The following is a 27062-nucleotide window of genomic DNA, read 5'->3' as shown; positions in this document are numbered from 1 at the left end:
TCGACATGGTAATTTTGGACCAACCTCATTAGGACAACTCGTGGAGACTAAAGCACAGCCTGGCTTCCAAATGTGAGGTTTCAGCCACAACCCAACCGGTAGCCTGAGGGTGGGAAGAACGTGCACCTGCGCCTTCTCACCTGTCAGACCAGGTCCCCATGCCACCTCCTTCCAAAGGCCCCCTTCGCCCCCGAACTAAAGAAGGTGCCGCCTGCTGTTCCCTGGGTACCTTGTTCCCTTCACCGCCTTCTCCACCACGGGTAATGGTTTGATTAGTTTGTGAAGCAGATTAACCTGCCTGTCCACAGACTATACACTCCCTGGGTCCGGGGGCCAGGCCGCGGGCGGGGCTCGCCAAGGATGTTGTTGGAACAAACGCATTTCACTCGCGTTCCCTTCCAGGCCTCGAGGCTGGTCGCGTGGGTCCCTTTTCCTCCTGCAGACTGAAAGGCGGCCTCAGCGCCCTCACTTTGCCCACTGGCTGCCCCTCCTCCACCCGGACCCACCCGTCCATGGGGAGGCGCCATTTTCTTCCCTCCTTCTTGGGCCCTGAGGGCCGCCTCTTTCTTATTCGCACCTTTTCCTCAGGCCATCCCTTCAGCCCCCTCCCCAATATCTTCTCAGACCCGGGCCGCAAGCTTTGTGATAGTTTCCCCTCCCCTCCCCCTTCCGCCTTTCCGGGGATGCCCCTCGGCCGGACCACCGACCTGGGGACGTCGAACCCAGCCGGCCAAGCCCCTCGGCTCCGGGGCCAGCGGGTAGCGCCCGGCCACCGTCTGCGCGGGAAGAGCGGTTGGGCGGAGCTTAGGGGGCGTGTCCTCCTCGGAACGTGGCGCTGATTGGTCCGGCTGCGTGAGGGGCGTGGCTTCGTCTGGAGTCCGGTGCCCGGGGTGTGCCTTGGGCATTCCTGGAGGCTCCGACTACGTCTCCGGCGATCGCGACGCTACAGCAGTGACTTCGCTCAGACATCATGTCTGAGAAGCGGCACGAAGAGGACACCCGAGCCCGGCGGGTCCCTGACAGCACCAAGGGTGAGCCCCGCGTCCCTGGCGAGGCCCCTGGGGTCGTCCGTCGCGCCCCCCCACCTCCCGCCCCACCACCGCTTGCTCTCGGGACCAGCCCCAGACCGCAGGTCCCAGGCCCGTCTCCGCTGCTTCGTGGCTGTGCTACCGCTGCTCAAAGCCGCGGTTTCTTCACTCGTTCGCCGGGCACAATGAACCCGACTTCGCGGGCTGGGGGTCTGGGTTAGGGCTGTCAGGGTGCAGAGTGAACGACGCGTGCCCCGCACCCTGTGGGCGGGTCCACAGCAGGGCGCGTTTCCAGGGCGCAAAGCCATCGCCGCCAGACTCGCTTTATCCGGCCGTTGCCAGATGCCAGGCCCGGCGCCAGAGCTTTTGGTTCGTTATCTCCGGCTACGCACGCGGACAGGGAAATGGTCCCGTGGCTCGGGGCCGGCGAGCGCTGGAGGCGGGCTCAACCTGCATTCCACGCCCAGACCCCGGGTCTTCCCTGCCTCCCGGCTCCCCTTTCCTCCCGCCCCTCCCAACCGAGGCCACCTCCCACCCAGCCTTCGCCCACCCCAGTGAGCCCCCTCCTCCAGAACTGGAGAGAACTCCTGCTCCCCCCCCCTCCTCCCCCCCCCCCACACACACACAACACACAACACACACACCCCGCCCCAAACCTTGGCCACTTTCTTGTAAGAAGCGAAACCGACCTGGGAGGTTTCACCCCCAGCCTACACCCCACCCCCCAACATAGTGGGCCGTATTTGCGGAAGGAAAGGAGGAAGTCTCCCTTTAGCATTCTCCCCATCTCCTCTCCCCAGCTTCACTTTCGGCCCCTTCCTGCCCCCTCCACTTTACTTTGCCCCAGTGACCTCGCTCTAGGGGCTTTTGTCCCTCACAAGGAATTAATTCCAAGTTCCCTACCCTCATTCCCATCCTATCAGGGTCTTCCTAGCCTTGAAAGCAGAAACGGTGAGTGGCTCAATCTTGATCTCCTGTGAGGGAACTAGTGCCCTTGAGAAAGCTGTCACCTTGAACCATTATCACCTAACTCCTTAGGGGTTCATAAAGAGAGCCCACACACCTCTCTGCAGGACTGGTTCCTCCCAGGGGCTCTTGGCCACCCAAAGGAATCATTTCTATGGATGGAATTTCAGACCAGATGACTTCGTGAAAGAAATTTAGGGGACTGGGTGGGCTTTGCCAGCACCCCACAAAGAACACTACTATAGTGAACTCATCTATACTGACTATTCCTAAAGCCAGCTCTGTCCACACATCCCCTGTGAGCTGCATTTCCCTTGCTCAGGGATCCTTGTCTTTAGTTCCAGGGGTATCAGAAGAATTACAGAAATCTTTATCCCCCACTTTTCTCTAGTGAGCATTTTGTAAAGTTATCTCCCCAAATTAGGAGAGTAACAGGTGGGCAGGTCCTTTTCCCGGTACCCTGACCTTTTGGTGGGAGACAGACAGTTTGGTGAAACTGCAGTGGGAAATCTGTTGTTAGAAGTTCTTTGGGAATAAACATGATCTTTGTACATAATGTCCCTTTAGTTGTTGCCATGGTCACAGACCAGTTTTCACTTCCATGTTCTTTCTCTTGGTTTTACACTTTATTTTTGAAATCTTTTAAGAATCTAATGAAAACAATGCAGTCATTGTTTTATTTTCACTGGATTGTTTCAATACATCAGTGACACTGTTGATAATCGTGTTCTTACCAGTGCAATAATCATGCATGTTGATTCCTGTTTCGTCTACAAATGCTAAAAGAAAACTACTTGTTTTGCAGTGAAAATGTTTCCAGTTAGTGCACTTTTTTTTTTAATTAATATAAACCCTAGAGATTTGACATTGGTAGGGATGCCATGACTAGAATTTATTACTAAATAGAATTTATTGAGTGCTTACCACAGTCCGAGTGCTTTCAAACATTATCTAATTGCAATTCTCTAATAATTCCACAAGGAAGACATCATTATCCAATATTTTACTGCAAGTAAACTGAGGCTCAGAGTGGAAACATGGCACAACGCCTGTGTGTAAATAGAGCTAGGTTTCAAGCTTGGACTATCTGGTTTTCCAAACCATTTTTCTTTCCTAGAGTTACCTCCAAAATGCATATCCAAACTGAGGATCTTGTTCAGTTTTTCACTGAAGATCAGAGACAAAGAAATAAAGCAAGCCCAGAGGAACCTAGCTTCAATCTAGATCTCTTGAATAAGCCAGCTCCAGAGGGGTTCTTCTGAGGGAAGTAGTCGAATATAAAAGCCCTAACTCTGCCCCTTTTATGTTTTTGCTGATAATTAGTAGCGGGACCATAAATATGACCAAACCTTGGGCAGGACTCATTTTTCTTAAAGCCAGTGCATTCATTTTGTAATGAAGTTGAATGTAAATGGATTTTAAAGAAATGTATTATAATTAAGAATCATGTCAACAGAACAAATCCCTCTGGGAGCATGCCTGAAAATAAGTAGAAGATAGGGACTAATTGTTTATTGCAGTTGGTTCAGACATCAGATTGGGGGAAACTTTGTAACTTCTTCAGTAATTAATCTAGTTAAAAAATACTTTTATGAAAAAAACTAGAGACCTAGTGCACGGATTTGTGCACATTGAAATTTAGTTAGAAGGTGGCCAGCGGGGCGGGACTGGGTGAGATAGGCCGGACATGCCCTGGAGCCAGCCTCCTATGGTTTCCCCCCTGCAGGCCACACCTGGGGTGGTGCTGGGGCTCAAAGGGCACCTGTGGAGTGAGCGGGGTCCCTTGGGCAGGTGGGGTCCCTCTGCCTGGCCTGCAGGGATTGGGCCAAATCTGGCTCTCCAACATTTCCCAAAGAGTCCTGGATAGCAAGAGGACACTGCAAAGTTGCTATCACTAGGCAGCTCCTGTGTTGAGCATCTGCCCCCTGGTGGTCAGTGTGCATCATAGCTGTCGGCTGGTCAGCTGGTTGCTTAGCCTTTTATATGTATAGATAATCTAGTTAAACCATCAATGGTTATAAGTTAACTCAAACAGAAGACTAAGTATACAAAATCTGGCATTTATTTTTTAACGATTAAATAGGTTCTAGGTACCACCTGATGGTTTATTCCCAAAGAACTTCTAGCAACAGATTTCCCACCGCAGTTTCACCAAACTGTCTGTCTCCCACCAAAAGGTCAGGGTACCGGGAAAAGGAGCTGCCCACCTTCCATCTGTTACTCTCCTAATTTGGGGAGATAACTTTACAAAATGCTCACTAGAGAAAAGTGGGGGGTAATTCTTCTGATATCCCTGGAACTAAAGACAAGGATCCCTGAGCAAGGGAAATGCAGCTCACAGGGGATGTGTGGACAGGGCTGGCTTTAGAAATAGTCAGTATAGATGAGTTCACTATAGTAGTGTTCTTTGTGGGGTGCTGGCAAAGCCCACCCAGTCCCCTAAATTTCTTTCACGAAGACATCTGGTCTGAAATTCCATCCATAGAAATGATTCCTTTGGGTGGCCAAGAGCCCCTGGGAGGAACCAGTCCTGCAGAGAGGTGTGTGGGCTCTCTTTATGAACCCCCTAAGGATCTCAATACCATCTCTTACTACCTGGGTCACCTTGGGCAACTCCCATAGTCAATTCCTCATATTTAATTGGGTATAAACTTATCGCAATATCTATCTCCCAAGGTTTTGAATATCAAATGAGAAAATTTATGTGACTGTCCTCTTGCAACTTTAAAGTGTTAATTATTACGATATTTAATGGGGAAAAGAAAAAAGTTAATGACTTTTCAGAAAGCCTAGTAATTATACAGGAAAATTTAAAAAGTTATATGAAGACAGTACAAGAAAGTTTTAGAATTCTGACTTACCTACCCCAATGTGGTCTGAGTCCCCAAGGAGTTAGTTAGTCTTGATATTTTCTCTATGATGTGCAGGTCCCAGAAGGTTATTCATTTAGTGAAAAGTTTATTCCTATGAACTATATCAATAATGGTCTTAAAATTGTGATAATAACAATGGCTACTATTTAGTGAATGCTTCCTAAGTGTCAAGCACTTTACATAGTTTCTCTTTTAATCGTCAGTGCGTGTTCAGTGTGTGTCATAGTGACCAATCGTTCCGGTTACTATTTAGTGAACGCTTGGCTACTATTTAGTGAATGCTTCCTAAGTATCAAATACTTTACATAGTTTCTCTTTTAATCTTCGTTAACAACTGTATAAGTACTGTTCTCTTCCCTCATGTTGCTAATAAGAAATTTTAGTGCTAGAATTGGAATCTGACACCAAATTTCCAAGCAAGCTCTTGGCTACTGATAAGCTGTTGGGCCTCAGCTAAAGAATTAGGAGCCTTATGATCTAGTTTCTCAATGCTTCTGTTTCCCTTAAAAAAAACAAAACAAACACACAAAACTTAAAATGATGGTAACCTCCAAATACTTTCATAAGAAAAATTTAGTTAGCCATACTTTTAAGATGTCCAAGTGAAAGAGCTGAAAAAGAAGAAAAAAGTAGGGGGGGATTGTTTTGTTTTAATTTATTTTAGGCCTAATATATTTCAGGCTAAATTTAATTAACTTAATACCATTATGAAATTGTTTTTCCTTTCACATTTTTCTAAATGTAACTGTTGCTATTTTTTTCAGACAGGGGTCATACTCAGCCCATTCTTCTACCTTTCTGAATTCTCTAACTTCATGGATGAGAAAGGTCTTATTTTATTTATTTATTTATTTTACATTTGTATTGATTTCAAAGAGGAAGGGAGAGGGAGAGAGAGAGATAGAAACACCAATGATGAGAGAGTCATTTATTAGCTGATTCCAGCATGCCTCACAACTGGGTTCGAGGCCACAACCTGGACATGCACCCTGACCAGGAATCCAAATCTTATCTCCTAGACCTCGATCATAGGTCAATGCTCCGCCGCTGAGTCACACCAGGCAGGCAAAAAGGTCTTATTTTAAAAAGAGAAAAGAACACGTTTGAGGAAAGCAATACGACAATGCTTTGGGATAGAGGATGTTTCTGAACTGATTTCTTGGATCCTGTCTGCTGACATGTAGTTTCAGTTTCACTTATGTAATAGGCAATCTTTTTTCCTCCCAAAGAAATGGCAGAATCACTCTATTTATTCAACAACTATTTATTTGACAATTATTTGTTTTAGTACCTGTTAGGCACTACGTACCTTCCATATTAGCTTATTTATTCTTCACACTAATCCCTAAAGAGGTGCTCTTTTTAACCTTTAAAAAAATGTTTCAAGTACAGTTTGCATTCAGCACTATTTTATGTTAGTTTCAGATGTACAGCACAGCAGATGGACATTCATATACTTCACAAAGTGTTCCCTCCAATATTTCATGTGCCCACCTGGTACCATAGACAGTCATCACAACATTATTACTATATTCTCTATGCTTTGCTTTACATCCCATGCCTATTTTGTAACGACCAATTACTGCTACTTAATCCCCTCACCTTTTATCTCTCTGTCCCCTAACCCCTTCCCATCTGGCATCTGTCCGTCTGCTCTCTGTATCTATAAGTCTGTTTCTGTTTTGTTTGTCCTTTTATTTTGTTCTGTATATTCCACATATAAGTGAAATCATATGTTGTTTGTCTTTCTTAGTCTGGCTTATTTCACTTAGCATAATACTCCCTTGGACCACCCATGCTGTCACGCATGGTAAGGTTTCATTCTTCTTTATGGTAGAGTGATATTCCGTTGTATATATGTACAACATCTTTTTATCCATTCATCCATTGATTGGCACTTGGGTTGCTTCCCTATCTTAGCTATCCTATATAATAAAAGGGTAATAGGCAAATTGATCCTAACGACGGAACAATCGGGAACGACTGGTCACTATGACACACACTGAACACCAGGGGGCAGAAGCTCAATGCAGGCTCTTCCACATGGCTGGCCAGCGTAGCAGCGGTAGTAGGAGCCTCTCCCACCTTCAAGGCAGCACTAAGGATGTCCGACTAATGACTTATGACAGTTCCCCATCTGACATCCGCCGAGGGTTCCCGGGCTGCCAGAGGGATGTCTGACTGCCAGCTTAGGCCCAATCCCTTAGGGAGCGAGTCTAAACTAGCAGGTGGGCATCCCAAGAGGGATCCCAGACTGCAAGAGGGCGCAGGCCAAGTGCACAAATTTTAGTACACCAGGCCTCTAGTTGTAAATAATGCTACAATGAACATGGGATGCATATCTTTCTTTCAAATTAATGTTTTGGATTTCTTTAGATATATACTCAGAAGTGGAATTGCTGGGTCATAAGGCAGCTTCATTTATTATTTTTTGAGGAACCTTCACACTGTTTTCCATAATGGTTGCAACAATCTGCATTCCAACCAACAGTGCACAAAGGTTCCCTTTTCTCTACATTCTCACCAGCACTTGTTATTTGTGTGAGGTGGTGTCTCATTGTGGTTTTAATTTGCATTTCTCTGATGATTAGTGATATTAGGTATCTTCATATGTCTATTGGCCATCTGTATGTCCTGTTTGGAGAACTGTCTATTCATGTTCTTACCACATTTTAATTGGGTTACTTGTTATTTTGGTGTTGAGCTGTCTGAATTCTTTATACATTTTGGATATTAACTCCTTACCAGATGTACCTTTGATGAATATCTTATCCCATTCAATAGATTGTCTTTTCATTTTGTTGATGGTTTCCCTGATGTCTGAGATTTTTTAAAAATATATTATAATATAGTTTGACAGTAAGTGACTTGATACCTTTAACTTTGATCTTCTGTTTCAAGATTGCTGTCACTATTTGGGGTCTTTTGGGTTTCCACACAAATTTTTGTTCTAGTTCTGTGAAAAATGCCATTGATATTTTGATAGGAATTGCATTAAATCTATAGATTGCTTTGATACTATGGACATTATAATGGTGTTCATTATTTCTATCCATGAGCATAGCATATGCTTCTATTTATTAGTATCTTCTCTGATTTCTTTCTTCAATGTCTTATATTTTTCCAAATTTAGGTCTTTTATCTGCTTTGTTAAATTTATTCCTAGGTATTATATTTCTTTTTGTGTCTGTGTGAAATTGTATATGGGATTATTTTCTTAGTTTCTTGTTCTGATAGTTCATTATTGGTGTGTAAAAATGCACCTGATTTCTGAATATTTATTTTGTATCCTGCTACTTTACTGAATTCATTTATCAGTTTTAGAAGTTTTTTGTTACCATCTTTAGGGTTCTTTATATATAGTATTATGTCATCTGAAATATGACAGTTTTACCAAAGAGGTACTCTTTTAAAAAAATTTTTTTTAAATTGATTTCAGAGAGAGGAAGATAGAGGAAGGAAGAGATAGAAACAACAATGATGAGAGAGAATTGTGTACTATTGTCTTTGACTACTTTTTTTTTTTTTAAACATATTTTATTGATTTTTTACAGAGAGGAAGGGAGAGAGACAGAGAGGTAGAAACGTCGATGAGAGAGAAACATCGACAAGCTGCCTCTTGCACACCCCCAACCGGGGATGTACCCGCAACCAATGTACATGCCCTTGACCGGAATCGAACCCGGGACCTTTCAGTCCGCAGACCAACGCTCTACCGCTGAGCCAAACCTGTTTCGGCTGTCTTTGACTACTTTTGTACTATGGGCCAGAGTATTCAGTAATTGCAACAGACTTATGGCCTACCACGCCTAAAACATTTATTTCCCCAAATCCTGACATATAATTTATGATGAGGAATAGTAGCAGTCAAAAAGAACATATATCCTAATGTAAGAAAAATTCAAAAATTCAAAAAGTATTTTATTTTGACCTACTAGTGCTGTTAGAACCAGATTGCTTGTATTTTTGAGACAACTCCTAGCCATCCTCTCTTTCCCCACCCAAACTATTCTTAGCAATTTACAACATCAAGTGTTTCACCTTTGTTCCATGAAAGGGGAAGGAAAAGATATATCCTTTATAGGTTGCTACTTAGGCATTTCTTTGGCTTAACTGTTCCTTGCTGTATGTGTAATCACGCATATGAATCTGAGTCAGCCTTTCAGATATTGTGTAAGACATGTTTTTCCCCTGAAGAGGAAATCCAGTATCTTTTAAATTTTAGAATAAAGTGGCATTACTAAATGGAAAGTATTTTTCCATGTGATTGCCAGTACACAGTGCAAAGTTCAGTAGACCTTAATATAAATCAGCTGACACGGGATCATTAATACTATACAGTGCTCTGAAATTATGCCTGTTGACATCTTGAAAGGAATATTTTACTACTTTTCCGGAAGCTAACCAAACAAAAATTACTGTACAACTTTTTTCACTCGTTTCATGTTTTTTGTTTGTTTTCTTTAATCTCTTCCAAGAAAGTCTTTTGCTTTATTACTTTGGGATTCTTGGGAGTAATACTTTATACCTATTTACAGATTTTTGTAAACATTAGAAAAAATGTATATAAGAAACAAGAGCTTGTGGCTGACGTGATAGGCATTTAATAAATGGTTTTTAATAGTAGTAGTAGTAAAAGATACCTCCAGAATGAGAGAAATTTAAGAATTATGCAATTTCATCTCTTCAGCAAAATTAGTATACATAATAAGGATTATTAAAATTTTGCTAAAAGTATATTAAATGCAGCAGAATTTGTAATTGAGAAAACTGGACACAACCGAAATGTTCATCATATAAATATTCTATGAAACAATGGGATATAAATATATATTTAGATGTGAACACGTTGCTGTTTAGCCCATAAGTGGTAGGTGACAGGTTTATTTATGGCCTGGTGGAGTTTAAACCTTACCTCTCTGAAGAATGTGATTTGTGGAGTTTTTGAGCTATGACCAAGTGAAGAATTCTGAGGATTTAAAATAGGATAGTTTTATTTTAAAGGCACTAGAATAATATGATGACATTTCCCCATTGTATACACTTAGATTATTTCTAGCTGATCATTTGAAATGTGAAAGTCCAGGCCTGGTTTTCAGAATATCCACTTAATTTATTGTTCCTCTTGATTTGTAATTCTGAATTCTTATAATGTGACAATGCAAACTGAATATATACACACACAAAAACACACACAAACTGGACTAGGCATTCTGGCTTGTCCTCTTGTAGATAATTATTCAAAAATTTAGTAATTCAATTAATAAATGAGATTTTTGAGGGTTTTGGAATGTCCAAGCCTACTCTGGCAGGAGGGAGTCATGAAGTAAGGGGAAAATTAAGTACGAGTTTTAGAGACTTTTATTAAAGTAGGTAAATGCTACCTATTTTCCCATTTTTATTGGGAAAATTTGAACATTTGATTAAATCAGGAGGATTATTGAAAACTGCCATCCATATTTATTGAGCACTACCTCAACCCTACAAAGCCAGTCTATTAGTAATCATCCTTATACTAGAGGCCCGATGCATGAAAAGTCATATACTGGAGCAGGGGGTCCCTCAGCCCAGCCTGCCCCCTGTCACAGTCCGGGAGCCCTCAGGGGTGGGAGGTGACCCGGCGATCAGGGGAAGGCAATGCCCCATCACACCTCTGCTGCTGTCACTACCAGCAGCAAAAGCCTTGGCTGGTCCTGGTTATCTGAGCCTTGGGTGGCCCTGGGTGGCTGGGAAGCCAACATCTGAGGCTTGCCTGTACCTCGAGCCGGCCTTGGGCAGCTAGGGGGCTGAGGGGACTGAGGGACTCTGGAGGTCTTGCTGCACACCTGCCATCCCTGCCATCTCAGGGGACTGAGTGCCACCATCTTGTGACTGTGGACACCGTCATATTTGAGGGTGGGGTAGTCAGTTAGCATTTTCCCTCCTTATTGGCTATGGCTGTCACCATCTTTGCGAGTGTGAGGGGCAATTAATATATTTCCTCTTTATTACAATAGATAAGATTACAGGTGAAGGAACTAAAGTTCAAAGAAGTAAAGATCACACAACTAAGATGTAACAGAATTTAAATAGAAATTTAGATGCTCCCTATTCTCAGGAAATCTCAGTCTAATAAGGGATATGAATGCACAATAAATCAAAGTATTAGGCATAATATAAGTGTCATATAAGAAGTTAAAAAAGTGCTATCAAGATTCAGAGGAAGGAAAACACATCTAGTTAGAAAACTTGGTAAGATTTTATTTTACACCCACTATATTATGATTACTGTGCTAGACATTGAGAGTAAAAAACAAATAATAAACTTTCCTACCCTCAAGGAGTCTATAATCTAGCACAGTGGACGGCAAACCACGGCTCGCAAATCACATGCGGCTCTTTGGTCCTGAGAATGTGGCTCTTCCACAAAATACCATGGCCTGGATGAGTCCGTTTTGAAGAAATAGGATTAGAAGAAGTTTTAAGTTTAAAAAATTTGAATCTCAAAAGAAATTTCAATCATTGTACTGTTGATATTTGGCTCTGTTAACTAATGAGTTTGCCGACCACTGGTCTAGTCTATTTGAGACACATAAGGGAGACATGGAGCAATACAGGGGTATTTTAGAAAGCACCAAGAGCTGTCACATAAGTCTTTGTGGCCAATCTGTTCCTTGTTTGGAATCCATTTCACTTTGGAAACCTAGACTTGAGTCTGGCTAAGAGCCTTGAGACTAGTTTTCTATAAATAGACACGGCTGGAATTAAGAAAGCTTCCTCTGTAGGAATATCAGATTTCACTCTCAGAACTCCAATCTTGCTTTCCTAGCTTGAATACTGTCTTAAGAGAGTGCTCCAAACACGAAAATTAAAAGAGATTGATTTTATTTTATTCAGAGGAAAAGGGTCAGAGTGAGTTGATTTAGAACATGGGTTTTGGAGTAGATGACCTGTATTTGAGTCCCAGGTCCTCCCTAGTGTGACCTTGGGAAAGTCATGTTGCGGCAGTCACCTCATTTGTAAATGGAATTAAAAATACTTTACAAGGCTTTGTAAGCAGTAAATGAGATATACATCTAAAGTAATTTGATACAATGCACCTTGTGTATAATGAACCATTTAAAAATGGCTAGGGCGATTTCATAGTAACACCTGATAGAGGCTGCTCCACACACCTCTCTCAGGTGTTATTACTAGTATGTGGCCTTGCTGGGCATATTCTCTCAGTGAATATGTGTATATCCCCCAAAATTACAACTTAGAAACCTCCAGGATTAACTTAGATCACTTTTCTTTAAGCATGCATAAGGATGTTTACCTCACACTAGGACAAGGATTGGAAGACTGCAAAGTCATCGATGACCAAGATACTCTGTGCATTGGAGCACTTGACCTGGATGCAACTTGTGTCTCTCTTTTTTCCCCATGCGCCCAGCCTTAACTTTGTTTATTTTTTGGCCTCCTATTTATTCAGTTCTGTCTCTGCCGTCTTTGCCCTGAGCAGTGACTGGCACACCTGTTCCCCTCTTGCCAGTCTCCCTCCAACGATTAAAACAATTTTTGGAAATAGAGCAGGAGCCTTCCTTAGTTGATAAGAAAATTGATAGTATCTCTTGGCCTACTCATTCCCTCTGTTCCTCACAAACAAAGAAAAGCAAACTAAAAACAAGGAAGACACTAGATACAGGAAGTAAAGGGAATTTCCCAGGATGTTAGTGAAAGGCAATCACAGTGACAGCTGGGCACACCAACTCAGATAATGAGTACAGACTTGGCTCCAAGAAAGACTTTTTCTCAAAAAATGAAATTGATAGCTCCTGCTCTTTTTCTGATTTTTTTTTTCCAGTGGGGCATGAATTGTCTTTATAATCAGACAAAAAGCTATTTCATGTTACAGAAAAGAAAAACAACTAGAATGTGAGAGGAAAACTATGTACAAAGATGTTCATTACAGCTTTTTTATAATCCTAAGAAATCAGAAACAACTGTCCAATCAGGAAATGTTTAATAAATTACGGTTCATATACCTAGTGAAATATTTTACAGGTGTCGTTTTTAAAAAGAGGATCGAAATGAGTTTATCCTCATATATAGTTTTCACCTTTAATCATGCTATACCGTCAGCTTAAATGTCATTTTCCTTCTATCTACTTTCTTTTCATTGGTATTTCCCTGAATCATTACATTCCACAAGAAGGTCCCTGGACAACCATCATCATCACTTACCTACCCAACCCCATTCCACTCTCACCTCCATCCCAACTGTGTGTTACCCCTAATCTGTGTTTTCAAAATACTTTGAGCAGATACTCTATATTTGCACTTACCATCTAGTATTATAATCTAACTAGTAGCCCATTGCGCAATATTGTGCTGAGTAGACCACCTGATGCTTCTGCGGGAGATAGGAGGGACCCATTTTCATTCCGTGAGAGGCGGGAGGGACTCATGCTGCTTCTGCGGGAGGCTATCCCCCTCTCCCCCTGTCTCTTTTCTGGGCTTGTGCTTGACATGGAGGCTGCAGGCCAGCCCCCTGTCCTTGTCCATGTCGGCTCCGGTTCTGGGGAGCTGGCCTGAGCCGGGCATGGCAACAAAGCAAGCATTTCACCAGGCTGCTCACACTGCCCGCTCTCAGTGGCCACCACCCTGGGACTGGGGGATTCTGGTGGGGCTGAGAGGACTGGGCGCTGCCATCTTGTGACTATAGGTGCCACTATCTTTGTGATGGAGTGATGGTTAATTTGCATATTACCCTTTTATTAGATAGGCTTATTAAGTAGGCTTATCTTTCCCACTAAACTTTCACCTTGATATCTAGGATTGGTCTTATTCACTTTTATGACTGCAGTGCAAAGTACAGGGCATAATCAATAATAGATTTTGGATAAAGAAAAGAATAATGTGAAAAATATTTGTGTTATCATGTTAAGTATATTAGGAAAGTAGCATCTACACTTCAGGTTGTTATGAGAATTAGATGGGAAAATTTATGTAAAACATCTAGTATAATGCCAAGTATAGGTGCTCAGTGAATAAGAATGAAGATGGTGGCAATTGTGCTGGTAACAATGATAATATCTGTGTTTTGTTTGTTTGTTTGTTTGTTTTTTCACAGAGAGCACCGAAACAGACCTTGGAATTTGTGGATCAATTTTGGTCTATGTCTCATTCTTCTTAACAATTATAACTTTCCCATTATCAATATGGATGTGCATGAAGGTAAAGAATATTTCATCTACATCTGTAAAGGTGTCAACTTCTAATTACATATGCCCACTTTGTGTGTACACGTGTGTAAAAGAGACCATACTGGCTTGTAATTTTTTTTCCTTCATCTCTCTTTTGGAAAATTCACTCTGGTTACCTGTTATAATAGAATCTTAACGGTTCTTTTCAGCCCTAGTTTAGTCAGTCTCTCCCGAGGGTTTAAGATCACCATTGGAAGTTGGAGTCAGGGATATGGGGTGGTCCTATGAGAATTTCTCCAGTCAGGATGCTGAGGTTTGACTGCCGGCTCCATTGTTTTTGGTGTGATCTTTACCATGTTTCCTCACCTGTAAAATGGGGAGAAATAATAACACCCACTCCACAGAGCCATTGTGAAGATCAAGTGAATTAATGTAATTAAATGTGGCTGGCACATGATAAGTGCTTCCCAAATGTTGCTTATTTTTCTCTATAAAGTTATTAATACTTTGATAAATAACTATAATTTACATATTCTTAAAATGATAAAAATGCTCTAAGAATTTTTAGGTAAGTTTATTATCATAATTTAAGAAATCAGGAGACAAACTATGAGAAGTTCAGATTTTTTTTATATTAACAATGCAGGAGGTTATATTCAACAATGTTAACAGCTGAGGAGTGAGGTTATAGATAGATTTGCTTCTCTATACCACATGTGTCAAACACAAGGCCCGCGGGCCAAATCCAGCCCGCCAGGCCTTGCAATGTGGCCCGCACCGCGCTGTCATCACTGCACTCCGCTGTCAGTTTATGACATTGTCAGTTTATGACTGTTCAGTAAACCATTCGGCCCGCAATTTAGGCTGGATTTTAGATTTTGGCCCCTTCTCTGATTGAGTTCGACACCCCTACTCTATACTATTCTATACTTTCCAGATTTTATACAATGAATATCTTTTGCTTTTATAATTCGTAAATAATAAATAAATAAGTAAATGTCATACTTAGTGGAGCTACTAAACATTGGACATATTTGTAGATATAATCTGGATAAAACAAAATAGAGGCATGTGACCTGTTTAAAGCAGAAATATATATATTTTAAAAGCTATGCATATAAATATTTGTACTCTTCATATTAAATTATTATTTATTTGTGTTTTTAATTTAGATCGTAAAAGAATATGAAAGAGCCATCATCTTTAGATTGGGTCGCATTTTACAAGGAGGAGCCAAAGGACCTGGTCAGTACTCAGATTCTAGATTTGAAGACTGACATTCTTCCTTTTATTGATGTGATTTTCCTTATATCAATAGTTTCTTTTCTCTGTTGACTTAGAAAAGAGTTCTTCATATAACAAAAGCTGTATAACAAATAGCAGGGGTGCTAGACAGTCTTGTTGTAACCACCCTTTCCTTCCTCTCCATTCCTTTTCCCATTTGAGATAAGTGTTGGAGCATGAGAATCCCTACTAAAATAAAGGCTTTGAGTCATTGTTTTTGGCAAACTTTGGTTAAGTTCCTACCATGTTTCAAGCTCTGGGAATTCATGGGAGACTATAACACAGTTCCTGCCCTCAAGAATCTTACTGCCTAGTGGTGGGATACCAAGGGGACAGATAGTTACAGTCCCCTGTGATAAGTATTATGATCCAGGTAGTTTTGGAAACCCAAAGAGGAGTGAAAGGCCAGAACTAGCAGGATGAGACAAGGCTTCCTGGAGGTGACAACTTGGCTGAGTCTTGAGGTATTAGGGGAAGTGTTTCTTCCAGAAAAGGTATTAGGGGAGGTGTCCCTCCCTGAAACAGCAACATGTTCAAAGCCATATGGAGGAGAGTATTTTAGGTTCCAGGCACTGCAGGTCGCCCAGCCAGAGAGGAGAGCATGAGGAGAGGGTAGTGAATGAGAGGTAAGGGGAGCAGGTCATGCAGAACCTTGTGTGACTCATTCAGGAGTTTGTATTTAAGGAAAGATTGCTCTGCTTGCAGCTTAGAAAATGGATGGGAGGAGAAGCACTGGAAGATGACTTGGAATCGACTGCATTGGTCTAGTGAAAACAGTGACAGTCACAGTGGAGTAAGGAAATGAAATCCATTGCCTTGGCGGGGACAGTTAGGGTTGGGAACTCAGCAAGAGGAGTAAAGAATAACACTCCTAGCTTCTGGCTCATTCACTGAGATGAACTGCTGATTTACATTCCATTAGGTTGCTGCTATTAGAATTGAAGCATGAAGTAAACCGTTTAGATGCTGGTATTTCTCTGTAATATTCTACGATCTTTGTTGCAGGTTTGTTTTTCGTCCTGCCGTGTACTGACAGCTTTGTCAAAGTGGACATGAGAATTATTTCATTTGATATTCCTCCTCAAGAGGTAAGGTGGACTTTTGCTATGAGTAACTGAAATACCACGTGTAAAAGCGTTGACAATGAGAGGCAGCAGGTTGACAATGAGAGAAAGCGTTGACAATGAGAGGCAGCAGGTGTAGTGGTGTAGTGGTTAGAGCATAGGTTTAGAGCCTGTCTGCCTTCGACCTTTTCTAGCTGTGTGACCTTGGGAAGGTTTTTAATTTCTCTGTGCCTCAGTTTCCTAATCTATAAAATAGAGCTTATAATAACAGGACCTATTTTATAGGATTTTTGTGACAACTAAAGGAGTTATGTGTAAAGCGCTTCGAATAGTGGCTGACAGTTAAGTGCTATATAAGTTCTTATTATTTATAAAATGCAGTGTAATGTGAATGTAAGTATAATGGTAACGTCATCATTGTTATTTTTACTAACATATTTCTCCTCTCTGTATTTTCTGGCAGAAAATCTTGTTTAGTATAATATTCTTCTTCCTCAAGTTCTTGATTTTATTCTAGATAACGTGGTTAAAATCCAAAGAATTAGAAACTGCTCATTTGGCATCTTCAATAAAGCATATAATGTTTTAGATTAGTGATTATTTCATGCTTTTTCAAACTACTTCACCAATATTATCACAGCTGAAGCAGCAGAATCCCGAGAAAGTATCTAGTTGCTGTGAGACAAAGGAATTCCTCCAGACTACAGTGGCAGAAGCAGGACGGAAATCCAGCTCTTTGTATTCCCTGTCTGGTGCTTTGTGTATAACTCTGTGCTAAATGCATTCTGCATTAGCCCCCTCGTTGCCCTTAAGGGAGAGGTGGCCATGCTGATACTTATGTCTAAGGAGGATAATAACTATTGCAGACAGAAAGCCTAACGTCATGATGAAGTGAGGCACAGAAAAATACTGTCTGTATTTCCTGGCCAAAAGCAAGGTATCCAGCAGGGTGTTGGAGCCTGGCCATGCTGCCTTGTCTTGTCACGAAGTCCAGAAACCAGCTTCAGAACTTCCTTGCTCCTACAGAGCCAAGTAGTCAGTGAGGTCAGACCTTATAATCCACCCAGAGTTGTGACATCAGAAATCATTTCCCCCCCAAGAACAAGACTGAGAGCATTGCTGTGTTCTCTGCATGTTTTCCCATCTTTCGGGAAAGACTGACTCTCAGAAGGAACCCCCTTTCAGGGTAGCTGTTTCCTCTATAAACATTGTAGGCATCTGGCAGGCTTGCTCTCTGCTTTCCTGCCAGCTGCTGTACACAGAGCGGATGGGAACTTGGCAGGCAGGCCTTTTTCCGATCCCCTGGGAACTTGCTGTGAGGGAGGAAAACACGCTGCGATGGTAAACAGTAGGCAGAGAGGCGGCAGCGTTAGAAACCTCCTGTTGTGGCAAAGTCACTGTCAAGAATTTGTTCATAAATGATACACATTTCCCCATCGCATCATGGGAAAGAATTAACTTTCACAGAAGATGGTGATGTGCATACCATCTGTAAATACATTTATTTATAAATCTCCTGCTTCTCTTTCAAGTTTGAAGTATATTTAGATTTATAAAAAAAAGGGGTTACTACTTTGATCTGGCAGGATTAAACAGCCATGTAATATAATTGTCATTACTATTTTCTATTTCCGTAGCTCTTAACACTTCCAAGAGGGCTTCCTTCACAAACATGTTTTTGTTTGATATTCAAAGAAATTTATGTAGGATTTTGGGCAGTATTATTACCCCCATCTCACAAATGAGGAATTTGTAAGTCAAACAGGTTTTTTGGTGTGTTTTTTTTTAATGTATTTTTACTGATTTCAGAGAGGAAGGGAGAGGGAAAGAAAGATAGAAACATTAATGATGAGAAAGAATCATTGATCGGCTGTCTCCTGCACACCCCTCCTTCCATCCCCCCGGAGATCAAGCCCGCATGTTCCCTGACTGGGAATTGAACCGTGACCTCCTGGTTCATAGGTCAATGCTCAACCACTGAGCCAAGTCGGCTGGGGGCTGTAAGTCAAACCATTTAAAAGCTAGAGATCGCCAAGAGGTACAGGCAGAGTTGAAACTCCTGTCTCCTAACTCTCACTCCCGTGCTCCTCATCAATCACTGTATTCCTAGGACCACGTTTCAGTTTAATTCATCTCTTGTTTATTGACGACTTGCTATGATCAAGCGTTCTGCTGGTGATAGAGATGCAGAGACAAACTGCCCTCAAGAAATTCATAGTCTAATAGAGAAATGGTTTCACTGCAGTGAGATGCAAAAGGAAGGGCATACTCTTCCAAGTGGGTCAGGGAAGTTGCACAGAGAAAAGGACACTGGAGCCGTGTCTTGAATGATGAGTAAGATGTTATGAGGGAGAGAGGACAGGACATCCAGGCAGAGGAGACATGGAACATGCTGCACCTTGTCTAGTATGGTTTGGGCAGGAGGGAGTGAGATAGAGTGAGGCCAGAGAGCCAAATGCCAAAGGGCCAGGCATCAAAAGACTTTGGACTTTGCCCTGTAGGGGGTAGGAAACATTGGCACATTATGTCCAATGAAGCATTTTTATGTAGCATGCTGCAGAGATATTTTCACCCTGGCTTGCCCTGTAAAAACATTCCCATTCACATTTTGTTCTAGTAATACTGAGCTACTTGTAGTTCTAGTAATACTTACAAACCTAGGCTCTCCCATATACATTATCTTCTCTGCCTTGAATACTCTTTCACTCTACCCTCCACACTCTGAAAACTTTTATTCCTTCCTTGAAGACTCAGTTCAAGTACCAGTCCTGCCTCCTGAAACTGCCCATTTTTTATTCCTTAAAGTCTCCCTGGGTTCCTCAGCCTCTTTGAAAGTAGGAACCAAGGTTTTTCCTACCTTGGTTCATAGATCATTGCCTGCTACTAAGTGGTGTCTCATTGTTGAATGATTGAGTCAAGTAATGGAATTACTGAATAACTGCATGTGTTTTATAAAAATTTAAAGAATCTCTAATGCTTTACTACTTTAGGTCATCTGATCTAGCAAAATAACATAGACTGGGTGGCTTATAAATTTATTTCTCATGGTTCTGGAGGTTGGGAAGTCCAAGAACAAGGCATCAGCATATTCAGTGTCCGATGAAGGCCTGTTTCCTGGATTACAGATGACTGTCTTTTTCTGTGACCTCATATGGCAAAAGGGGTGAGGGAGCTCTCCAAGGTTTCTTTTATAAGAGTAATAATCCCACTCATTCCCTCCTGACCTAATCACCCCATAACCAAATACCAACACATTGGGGATTAGGTAGCAACAAATGAGTTTTGAGGGAACAAAAATATTCAGTCAATAGTACTTTCTAAATAAATCAGCTAGCATTATAAGAGGTTGTATAGAATAGCATTCCTTGTAGTTACATTAAAGGAAGAGCTGGCTGACAGATGTAACATTACTTTCTTTACATTGTAGATCCTCACTAAGGATTCCGTGACAGTTAGTGTGGATGGTGTGGTCTATTACCGTGTTCAGAATGCAATCCTGGCTGTGGCAAATATCACCAACGCTGACTCAGCAACTCGTCTGTTGGCACAGACTACCCTGAGGAACGTCCTGGGCACCAAAAACCTTTCTCAGATCCTCTCTGACAGAGAAGAAATTGCACACAACATGCAGGTGAGTAGTGCGCCAATGCTCTATCTCACGAGAAATAGAACATTAAAGCAAAAGCTCAATGGTTGAGAACTCACCAATTCAAGTTGGGGAACCACTAGCCTTTTTTCCTTGTAGAAAGGTTTTCCCAAAATTGATGGAAGGGGATATTTCTCACACAAACAGTTCATGGGTGATAACACCCAGATGCATGCATTTTTCCCCCTCCTTGTGTATTTCCCCCCAGAGTTAGTATTTTTAAGCATAACAGTTTAGAGGCCATTTTGCATAGCATGAGTACAGTTAAAGCTATGTTCTCTGTGTGAGTTCCACGACTTCTCTGGCATGTTTTATGCTTTCCAATGTTGCATGAATAATAGATGATGAATTAAACCTGACCTTTTCAAAAGCACTGTAAATCTGAACTCTTATTATTTGTTTAGATTTCATTGTGTGTAAAATCTATGATCTGATTTGATACCCACAACAACTATAGAAAATAGATAGTATCATTTCCTTCCTACCATTGTAAAGGGAGAAAGTCGAAGCACAAAATAACATGGCTTGCATAGAGTCACATTAGCTTGGGAGTAATACTGTGCTATTATAGTTTTAGTAATATTTACACTAGAAGTGATACTAGTTTTAAAAAGTAAAGTTTTGCCCTAACTGGTTTGGCTCAATGGATAGAGCATCAGCCTGCGGACTCAAGGGTCATAGGTTTGATTCCAGTCAAGGGCATGTACCTTGGTTGTGGGCACATACCTAGTAGGGAGTGTGCAGGAGGCAGCTGATCGATGTTTCTCTTTCATCGATATTTCCAACTCTCTATCCTTCTCCCTTCCTCTCTGTAAAAAATCAATAAAATATATATTTTTTAAAAAGAAGTACAGTTTTATTGTAATACAGCCACACCCATTGGTTTATATATTATCCATGGCTGCTTTTGACCGACAATGGTGGGTTCAATTGTTGTGGCAGGTTGAGAATCAGTAATTACTATCTAATCTTTTTAGAGAAAGTTTGCCTGCATTAGCTTATCAGTAACAGAATCAGGATCAGTTCCTCAGTGAGCCAGCGCCTTATCTGTTCCCAGTCCCAATGCTTACAGCAACCTTTGGCCTCTGGACTGGGGCTGAATGTTTTAGCTTGCCCTCTCTCTTCCGATCAGAATACCCTGGATGAAGCCACTGATGACTGGGGAATCAAGGTGGAACGAGTGGAAATTAAGGATGTGAAACTACCTGTACAGCTCCAGAGGGCTATGGCTGCAGAAGCGGAAGCATCCCGGGAGGCTCGAGCCAAGGTGATTTATTTATTATTTATTTATTTTTATTAGTTTGCTTTTCCTATTGAATTTTTTAATTACAGAAAGTAAAACAGGTTTGTTATAAAAATTAGAAATAATCCTGGATATTTCGTAAAGATGAAAGCCCTCCCTGTCACTTTAAATTGTATCTCTGCAGATGTGACCACACTTAACAATTAAGTGTATTCACTTCCAGGGTATCGCTTGGATTTTATTTGACTAGGTTGTTAGACTACTGGCTTGTTTGTTTTACAGAAGTAGATCACACTATGCATATTGTTCTGCACCTTGCTCTTTTCTTTAACGCCACGAGGGCATCAGTACAAAGTTGCCAAATTATTTTATTGGCCATGTCCTGTCTCCCAAATGCCTATAAAGGACAGATTACAGTTCTGACTTCAGAACAAATGGGCAACCTCATCAGTTTGCTTACTGTTTGTTTCTTTCATCTTCTTTCATTCTCTCTTTTCTCTGTATCTTCTTTCCTCTTCCCATTTCCACTTCCTATCTCATTTATCTTTTCACTTTCCTTTCTTTGGTGTCTGCTCTTTCCCCTCTCTCTTTTCATCATCATCCCTGCCTATCTCCGAACCCTGCATGAATGCATGACCCTCTGAGAGGTGCTGAAGGCAATATTTGCTAACCTAAGCTAAAGAGAAGGATCCACTGAGATGCTAATGCATAAGGACATAGCTCACCAGGGATAGCTCACCAAACCCAAGGGGGTAGGAAATAGAGTTGAGCCTCATCAACATTGGAGCCAGGGACCCCAAAGGAGTTAAGACTGAAGGAAGTGAGTCATTTCATTTCCTGGGCCATCTCACTGTAGATGGTTTGATGGGGAGACTGTCTGGCTCCAGTTGAACAGTGACAGAGACAGACCAGCCCTGATTCCAGATTCAAAGCAGAGAGATTATTTGTCTTTTGTCCAACTTTGGTCAAAGGGTGAAGTCATGTACTAATCAGGTCACAGAGCCTGGAAGAATAGGGACAGTTTTGGTAGGAGGTGTTACAGTGGACTTGACAGAGCTTCCAAGACACGGGAGCAAACCTATTTGTCATTGTTGTTGGAAAAAATAGCAGTAGCTGGTGATAACTGGCTAACCACAGAATCCCGCCCTTCTCTTAGAATGCTCTTTAAGACACAAGTGGGTCACTATCATTTCTTAGCCAGCCCCAAATAGAACAGTAGCTCATTTGACACAATACATCCAGAATTTTCTACGAACCAGGCACTTTGTTTTTCTAATGTAATCAATGATGCTTGTGATGCTAACCTGATGACACTACAGAACCCCCAAGTGCTTCCGCACAAAATCATCACTAAGACTAAATTATATTTGTGATGATGTTAAATATGCTAGAATCTTATTTTGAAAATTAGGAATCACTTATTCCTGGAATATGTCATTCACCAAAAGCCCAATTTTCAAGGCATATTGAACAACAACATTTGTCATGCACAGACTACATAGAATATCAGCCCAAAGGGCCCTTTGGGATGATCTTCTGAAGGTGACAAATACCTGGCCCCGAAGCTGCTGCTCTGCCATCCTATTCCCATGCCAGTGATTAACCACAGCACTGTTTTCCACTGAGCACAGGCCTGACCTTCCACAGCACTCTAGGCAACAATCCTCAACTGCTTGGAATTGGCTCTAAGGATCTTCAGAACTTCGTGATTGAAGTTCTGCTGGGAATATTGGAAACTACCCTAATGTCCATTGGTAGTTGCATGACAAAGTGAATGAACATACAAGTCTCCCGAAAATAATGAGAAAGGAGCCAGTCACAAAAGACAGACTCTCCCACCAGTTTTACAGTATGTTGGCTGAATCTCTTTAAAGTTTTTAGATAAACTCTTAATGACTTGAAATATAATCTCTTTTATGCTGCATTCTTCCTTATTTCCTTTCTGACGAACCCTCAGAAAAATGTTTGACGTGCTTTCAAGCTCCTATTTCCTGGCCTGGTCTTCTGTTAATTGAGAGGGTGGAGTGCCAAGGTACAGATCACCTTTCTCTGCCCTTCCTCAAGCCCAGCCCGCCTGGGCTGCCGAAGGGGGCGGCTGTACCAATCCCACCCATTTGGAAATGCCAAATTTCAAAACGATGGTCTATAAGTATAAAGTGTTTATTGACATGGGATTATTGGACATTTGGCAAAAGCCCCACGTGTTTCTTGCTTCGCTTTCTAAGATCCTATCCACAGGGTATACTTGGCCTCTGTTTAGACAAAGCCAGTGGTATTGGATTCACATCTCTGGCAGCTCTCTCAGAGCAGCTTTTCTATTAACAAAATGTGTGTCCATCCTGGTGGGTCTGGCTTCCCTGCCAAGAGATTGTGTATTGATTGCTAGTGGGAGATGAGGTATCTTTGCAGTTGGTCTATGTCCAGACAAAAAAAAAAAAAAACAACAAAGTACCTAATTGGATATCTGAGATGACATGGAAAAAAATCAGAGCCCGCTGACCTCGTGGCAGGTGTATTGTGCACTCCATGTGCTTGCCCTGGAGCAAGTTAAAGGCTTCTCTCTGAGCACATCTGGCATGTGCCCCATCTCACAGATTTATGTAGGACATAATGGTTTGTCTTGATAGATTAAGCTCTTTATCCCCTAAACAGTCCTTTCTCTCAGTAAGTACCATATCCTGTATCCCCTCTCTCACTGAAAGGCACTATCCAGGCGGCTGAAGCCTACAAACCTGGGACTCAGCCTCTGTGCCCTCTTTTTCCCCTTACCCAGTCAGCCTCCAGAATCCTGCCTTTCTCCTGAGTAGCCCCCATCCAGCTCCTCCTCTGTCCCCAACACCAGTGAATTGCACCAACCACGCTGAAGCACTTCCACTAACAGCTTTCAGTCTCTTTCCATCCATCCTCACACATCTGTCGGTGTGTTCTCAAACCTGCATCTGATGAGGTTATCTACCGAAAACCTTGCAGTAGCTCCCCACTGCCTGGAGAATGAAGACCAACGCCCTGGCCTCCACTGGCCTCCAGACCCTGCCCATTCACACCCCACCTTTCCCCTCTTCCTCATGCACTATTCAGCACTCAGAGTTTTTTGGGAATACACCAGCTTTTGCAAACCTCATCTTAATCCAAACAACAATGCTTTCATTCTGTAATGTTGAACTTCTACCACTTCACCACCTCACCCTCTGCACAAAGTGCTTTCCTGGGGGTGCAGCACTGTGCCTCATACAGATCTCTGTCAGCATTTGCTGCACTGCAGTGAAGTGAACTGTTTCCATGGCCATCTCCTCTACTTGTCCAGGAGCTGAGGGAGGCAAGGAGGTTCATGCTTTATCCCTAGCCCCTACATGGGGCTTGACACCTAGGAGGCCCCCAAAGTTTACCAGAGAAGCAAATGAAATTTCACTACTCATAAGACCATGGCTTTCAGTTCTGCTATTCACAGGAGCATTACTATTAATATTTTTAGATCCATAAGAACAACCTAGTGAAACTGTACTTTTAATATTGATTATTATGGTATATGTATACCTCCTCTCCTAGGATTCTGAATTAAAGCCAACTGCCAAGAGATTGTGTATTAATTGCTTTTGAGAGAGAGAGGAAGGGAAAAGAGAAACATTGATGTGAGAACACAACAGTAATCAACTGCCTCCTGCATGACCCCTACCAGGGATCAAGCCTGCAACCTGAGCATGTACCCTTGGCTGGGAATCGAACCAGGAACCTTTTGGTGCACAGGATGACAACCAACTGAGCCCCACCAGCCAGGGCTGATTTGGCTTTTGAATCTTTTATGAATTGAAGCAATTGGTAGATCCAAAAACCAAGTCCTAACTTGTCACTTGCCATTCCTATAGAATAGCTTCTATTCATATATCAACACTTAAAATACCTTCTCTGTCTTCCTCCTATAAAGTAGGTGCTATTTGATTTTAAGAATAAGAAACTGTGGCTCAGAATGTTAAATAACCTTTCTGAGGACATTCAGCTGGTAAGGGGTAGGTCTGGGATTTGAGTTCAAGTTCATCTAAGTCCAAAGGCCCTATTCTCCCCAAAAGCCAAATCAGCCCTGGCTGGTGGGGCTCAGTTGGAGCTCAGTTGGTTGTAAGTAAGGTCTTCTTTCCTTTCTTTGAAATCACTCTGACTTGCAAATATATTTGTATTTAGTCATAAGAGTCATTCACTTTCTCAACCCATACACAATATTTTGAATTGTCTTTGTTTGGTACCTTGGAAAATGGGAGAAAGGCAACAGTAAAAAAGGATGTCTTGACCTCAGGCACATACTCAGTTATAGAAAAAAAGAATATGGAAATATGGAAACTAGTAACTGGAAGTGGATTTCCTTAAAACTATTCTGGCCTACTCCCTGGAAAGTTTTACGATTGCTGCTTTGCACCTGCCGTTTTTTCCAATTTGACCCCTCCTTCTGCTGTCCCACAGGTTATTGCAGCCGAGGGAGAAATGAACGCATCCAGAGCTCTGAAAGAAGCCTCCATAGTCATCAGTGAATCTCCTGCAGCCCTTCAGCTCCGGTACCTTCAGACACTAACCACCATTGCTTCTGAGAAAAACTCCACGATCGTCTTCCCCCTGCCCATGGATTTGCTGCAAGGCATGATGAGGGGAACGTAGAGAAGCACAGAGGCCAATACAGAGATGAGCTTTTCCCTTCTGAGGATGACATGGGGGACCAAATTAGCCTTTAACCCATAAGAGGAGGGGAGGGTGGGAACTTGACTATTCTCTCTTCCTTTCCTTTTCCATATATTGAGAGTTCTTAGAATGTACAGGGATCCAGGCAACAGGTAAAGATTGTTAGCTTATAAATGCTGTGTGTGAGAGAGATTTATATAAGATAATCTCTTACTCTTTAAATATTTAACTCCATATTTTTAGATCATTATGTATTAGGTTAATGCCCTCTTTTTTTGACTTTCATGGAATTATTCTACACCCTCTATCAGGAGACTGGCCAAAGGAAACTGCCACTTGACATCCTTGGCTGGACAAATGATTTCAAAAGATAGTGACCTTAAACTACAACCAGCTTCTCTGGGCCACATATGCCTTACTTCCGGGGAATCTTACTTAAGGCAATTTTGTAACATCCATTTACTTTCTAAACCCAAACCATGTTTCAGAATAATCCTCACTTGAGACTAGGCATTCTCTTGCCAGTACCTGTCAGCTCTGGAGGAAGGTTAAGATCAATGAAAATGATTACTCTAATCTTTGAAAGACTTTTAAATCCACTATAATAGAGGTCCTTGGAAATAATGTGGCCCTTTAAATTAGCTAAATACTTGTCACATAAGTGCTTTTTTTCTCACTTTTGCCTATTTTCATATATTAGATCCTAAATAGTTTTGATTTTTTAAATAAAAATTTAAGTTCTACAAAGAGTTATCTTTATAGCCAATTGAATACCTTAAGAACTAATACTTTTTTTAAAAAAAATCTTCAGAAAATCATTGCATTTTACTCACTGCATGCTATTAACTGTTGCATTCTGGGAAATATCTGTTACCAATCTCATTCATTAAATGTATAAAGAATTCACAATATATTGGGCGCATCATATCCAATGAGCTTGGGAAAACACTGTCAAACTGAGGATATCTATAGATGTCTATCTTTTTCATTTGCCTACTTGTTCTTTTTCTATTATGTATATTGATGCTGAAAAAGGAAGTGGTTAGCCTTTTGAACTGCAGTTGCTTCATCTGTGATATTAGGCATACTGGCTACTTTAAAAAGAGACAAATAAATGATGTGAAATCAA

At 41.7% G+C, this 27062-nt stretch overlaps 1 protein-coding gene across 1 annotated transcript; it reads left to right on the top strand.

Moving 5' to 3' along the window:
* The first annotated feature begins 855 nt into the window (after nucleotides 1–855).
* STOM (stomatin) lies at nucleotides 856–27062 on the top strand. The gene is made up of 7 exons (XM_084897923.1): nucleotides 856–1031; nucleotides 13962–14065; nucleotides 15207–15279; nucleotides 16324–16406; nucleotides 19810–20013; nucleotides 21161–21295; nucleotides 25721–27062. The coding sequence occupies exons 1-7, from the start codon at nucleotides 971–973 to the stop codon at nucleotides 25910–25912; spliced, it is 852 nt and encodes a 283-aa protein (XP_084754049.1). The 5' UTR covers nucleotides 856–970; the 3' UTR covers nucleotides 25913–27062.

Source organism: Pipistrellus hanaki (assembly GCF_964339955.1).
Source record: "Pipistrellus hanaki genome assembly, chromosome: 11".
In the NCBI taxonomy this organism is placed as follows: domain Eukaryota; kingdom Metazoa; phylum Chordata; class Mammalia; order Chiroptera; family Vespertilionidae; genus Pipistrellus; species Pipistrellus hanaki.
This window is presented reverse-complemented; position numbering and strand designations above follow the sequence as displayed.